This window comes from Triticum aestivum, chromosome 1D, assembly GCF_018294505.1.
Source record: "Triticum aestivum cultivar Chinese Spring chromosome 1D, IWGSC CS RefSeq v2.1, whole genome shotgun sequence".
NCBI lineage: Eukaryota > Viridiplantae > Streptophyta > Magnoliopsida > Poales > Poaceae > Triticum > Triticum aestivum.
Window position 1 is genome coordinate 226,356,593 of NC_057796.1, and position 4,945 is coordinate 226,361,537.

Sequence of the window (4,945 nt, forward strand, 5' to 3'; positions counted from 1 at the left end):
TGAATCACGGAAGATGTTGCATAAACTGGGCTTGGAAATTGACAAATGCATAAGAGGTGCCAAAAACAAAGACAGAAGCCAAGACATCTGTGATAGCATTTGGCTATGACATTACCCAACATTACGACTGATCGCTATTTTGGGGGTTTCCATATCTCTAAATGCAAAATTTATGTAATCGATAGTGCCATGTAACTCAAAGTTCCAGTTTAGTACGATTGTTTTTTTAAGAATATAACTTCAGAAGCAACACTCAAACTCTCGCCCTTTTTAACTTTGTAGGTATTAGTCAAAGTGAAATCTCTCGCCTGTCAAACTGTTAAAAAAACACATGGTAAAATAACTAATGCACATATCACCTTAGGCTGCAGAGTACTCTTGAAGAGTGTATAGACCAGCCTCAAGGCGTCTCCAACCCCTTTGTGCCATATCCGCTTCTTCTCCAATGTTCTTCTCAGTGATAGTCTTATATTCTGCGGTAAGTTTTATAGCCGACAAAATCCATTCAAAATCTTTTGGTGGCTGAAATTCTGCGTACTGGAATTTCTTCAAAGACTCCATTGTTGCCAATGCTGCATGAAGTGTGCAAGTATCTGTATGGAACAAAAATAATATTATCCAACCGAATACAGTCTGCCTGCAGAAATAAGAAAGAACCAAAACCAGGTAATCTTTCAAAATACGCCATGCATACCAGAACTTTTCTGATTTCTCAAATTAGCACAAACATTTTTTGTGTTGTGAGGCCTGCCCCGCCAAGTGAATTCGGTAGTCACCTAAAACATAGGGTAAAATAGTAGGATGCACATTAGTAAGGCCCAATACCATTATCCATGATTCATTATAAAAAGATAAACAAATGTGATATGCCAATATGCTATAACAACTAATTATAAACAACATCCTTGGACAGCATAATATAAAATATGTCCCATTTCACATAAGACGACCCAAACAGAAGGGGTTGCCGGTAAAAGGATTTACCATTTGAGAAGCAGGGTTACCACCAAACAGGTCAGCAAAATTATTAGTTTCTTCCAACTGATCCTTGGCCACAGTTAACCAGGTTAAGCAGTTCCGCTTTCGAGCATCAGAAAGCATCTCTCTGAGAACTCCATGATATTGAAGGTGATCCACTAGTGTCCATAGGCAATATCTGCAATAGTACCAATTAGGGCCAGAGTATTTAGAAGTTAGAAGCAATGGTGAAATTTATAGCAAGATCAATTTTGACAACAATCCTACGCACTAACCTTGCTTTGGTGATTGCTGACATGATATGTCGGTCCTCAACAAACTTCTCATGATCTTTTGAGAGTGCTGACATAATTATGACATCATACATTTCTCCCTCCAAACTATCAGCACATTTCACATGTAAATTTATTCTCTCTTGAGTACCTTGCTTATTTACCAGGCACCTTTTGACTGCATCAGCATGGCTATTATCCAGACACACAACAGCGACATCAAGTTTCATGCTAACACCTACCCAACCTGATTTGGTGACAAAAGAAAATTCAGTAAAATAAGCCTTTACACTGCAGATTGACTAGTGAACATATACTGGTGAGAAGAATTATTCGATATCTATGTGAAGAACATACATTTGTACAACGCTTTCAGCAACATGTATAGAACTACATCTTCTTCGACTGAGTCATCATCAACAGACCGATCCTTGTCGCTGACATCCATGTATAAATATTTGCTGAGACTTAGACTTCTCAATTGTTTATTGTCATGGGGAGTACGAACATTTGGACCATCTAAAATGCCACCATAGAAATACTTATTTGGAAACTCGAATATCGCTGGATCTATTAGAAATCTCTCTGTCAGCTTATCCATTGGAAACCCCAGGTGCAATAATCTTTGGAAAGTATTATTAGAAATTTCATCATTTCCGCCCATCTAGTAATTTCACGAAACCAAAACAATTGATGTTAGCTCACATAGCATAATTGTGCAAGTAGAGATAATATATAGAAAGAAAACATACCCTATCTGGTTGCTTGTTATCGTCGCCCAACATCCATACATGTCTGACTGAAAGCCTCAGAGGGATAATCAGATTATACAGTTTAATGTCAGAGGCATTATCTACTATTAGTAAATCAATTTGGTTTGACTGATGCACACGAACGGTGGAACTAGTGGTACCAACAATGACCTGGCATTTCTCAATACAATAATCTTCAATTTCCTTTCTGTCATCAAAGTGTTTTGGCAATGTCACTGAGTCTTTCAAAGTTTCCAAATCTCTGGAGCATTCCAATCGAACTCTGTTTAGTTCTTCAGCAGCTGGGCACTCATGAAGAAAAGGAGAATTTGGTACCAATCCAAAAGCCAGATGCACGCTCTTCTCATCTTTTATTTCATCCAATAATAGACGATGCAGATCTTTTAAAGTGTCGAGCAGTTTTCCAATACCATTCACATTTTCCTTTGTCAAGCAGATTTCGGAGAATCTGTCCTTTAACTCAACCAAACATTCTTCCATATCCGTCATGAGAGTACAAAATCTGGTCCTAAAGACTTCCAATTTGAAGATAGGGAGACTGTTTTTGCTGCATCGTTTCAATGATTCATGATTGCACTTTTCAGTACAAAATGTCTTTAATTTAAGAAGCAAAAGCATATCACTAGCCCAGTGTCTAAACATCTGGATGCAACAAAGGAGATCATGTGATCTATCTTGTAAGCAAGCTTGGCGAACTTTTTTACTGACTTCTCTGCCCTCTAAGTTATCAAGAACAAGAATATCATTTAATTGGTATCCAGATTCTTCAAGAATGATCATGAACGAGATGACATCGTTTTCTGAAGGAACACATATAAGAGTCTTCACGGGCGAACAATGCAAAAGGTGAAGTACCTCTGTGATTATCACTGTCTTCCCAGACCTTGGAGGGCCCCCAAGAAGCTTTACAATCTTAGTGTCTTTGCACTGGACTTCTCGAGCAACAGAACTAGCAATGTTCTTTTGTTCATCACTCAGATTTCCGAAGACTGCGTTAGGCAAACCGACTGTCTTAGAGCCGTGAGTATAATCAGTGTTGGGCTGCAAAACAATGTATAAGAAACAGAAGATCAGATTAGGAGGTATAACATGATAAAACATTTAGACAGTTGCGACTGAATTGTATGCATATTACCGATTTCGGTAAGTTCATAATGGAGATAACTCTGGCACAGTTACTTTCAGCGTTGTCCAGATTGACTGCATTCCAAGCATTGCTAAAAGCAGTCACATTGGTCAAAAAGGTGGCATAATGGAAGACCTTGAACTTTTTCGGAGTTTGTGCCTCGAAACCTTGATGAAATTTACTGTGGCGACTTATATTAGAAGCAATACCAAATGATCTGTAACCATACTCGAATCCTTCTTGCTGTGGAGAATAGTGACTAAACAAAAAAAGATCGCCCTCTCTTGCTACATGATAGTTTCCCTTTGGATCCAAGCTGAGGTCAATGTCAATGAAATGATGTGATTTTGATTTGGTGGGCAAAATATGCTTCACACTGTAAGATAGCGAGGATTCAATATTTTGTAATGATGCTTTTACAATGGCTCGGCAGTCTTGAACCACAAGACAGGAACATGTTCTCCCAAATTCTTTAGCACATTCAAAGGAAACTAGCACCCTTGGGACCTGCATAACAAACATGCACCGACTCAATAGTAAGAGACGAACTGACAGAAGATAAACTCACAAATCACACTGTCCTATGCTAAGAAAAGCTATTCATGGGTTCTGTTTTTTAAGATGTTCATAGGTTCTGTAAGTAATACTTATAAATATGTAACCTTGGTTTGCACCAATTTTAGAAGATGCCATAGCATGGTATACCTTAGCTCACCAAATCGTTTAGCCATAGGTCTCTATTTAACATCTACGGTTCTTACTTCAAAAAACATATCTTAGTCAGTTTGTCCATGCATTTTAAATAGTACTCTGGTGGGGTTATGGATTCAATGCTTCCAAGTTTCCTCCTGATTCTAGTACAGACCTTAGTGCTCTTGATCTTGTCCAAAAGGAGGTTCATTTGATTAGTATGTGGTGGACAAACATTTTTCTATAAACATAAATGGACAAACATACACTATAAATGCTACTAAAAGACTTGTAAAATTTGTTGTAATGAATTTAGCAGACCAATCCTTAAAAACACTGATTTGTATAACTAAATTTGGTATCTTTAATTAGAACGAAAGTTGAATCTGCCTTTACCAAAATAGTGTGTCAACAGAGCACCTTCAAATAGCAATGTACTTGTTACTATCGTCCACTGTCAGATAGACTCACACTTGCATGCATTTCATGGAACGTATGCTAGTTTTGTTCTTCCAAACTACTCGAGATTGCACTAATATTCGAACTGAAAGACATCAAAACTAGTGGGGTTTCCAAATCTGATGGGAAAACAGCCCGGTTACCAAATTACATGGAACAAAATCGTTAGCAAAGATGAATCTATGCCACTGCCATATAGATCGTGAGGGCCGAGCTGCAGAGAGAGGCAGAAAGCTACGAAGGCACACAAGTGCTCTGCTCAGGGATCAGGGACAAGAGATGTACCGCCTGGTTATCAGCCATGATGTCGTCGACGTCCCAAGAACAGATCATCTCTAGGAGAGATGTGGGCGCCGCCATGCCTTTGCCGCCGCCTGTAAAGCTCCCGCCTTGGCCGCCGCCTGTAGAGCTCCTGTCTTTGCTTGGCGTTCCTCCTCTTCCACGACCTCGGGCCTGCCCGCAGCTTCCTAGCTGCTGGACGGGTTCATCTGGGGTTGTTCACCGCCAGCCAAGTCCCCACCTTTGCTTCAACCTCCGGCTCCTCCAGCGCCATGGGGGTGGATGTCGGGACTAACTCCCTTAGAACGGCCGCCTCTTCCCGGCCGGGCCTTCTGGACGTTCGGTCCTCGCCGTCCACCCTTTCCTCT

General features: G+C 40.0%; 1 protein-coding gene across 1 annotated transcript; it reads right to left on the minus strand.

The window, feature by feature from the left end:
• Positions 1-289: 289 nt before the first annotated feature.
• Positions 290-4,658, minus strand: LOC123158592 (uncharacterized). The gene is made up of 10 exons (XM_044576508.1): positions 4,584-4,658; positions 4,015-4,080; positions 3,159-3,656; positions 2,003-3,064; positions 1,608-1,914; positions 1,254-1,497; positions 985-1,156; positions 539-637; positions 360-473; positions 290-316 (listed from the first exon to the last, which is right to left on the minus strand). The coding sequence occupies exons 1-10, from the start codon at positions 4,656-4,658 to the stop codon at positions 290-292; spliced, it is 2,664 nt and encodes an 887-aa protein (XP_044432443.1).
• Between the last annotated feature and the right edge of the window lie 287 nt (positions 4,659-4,945).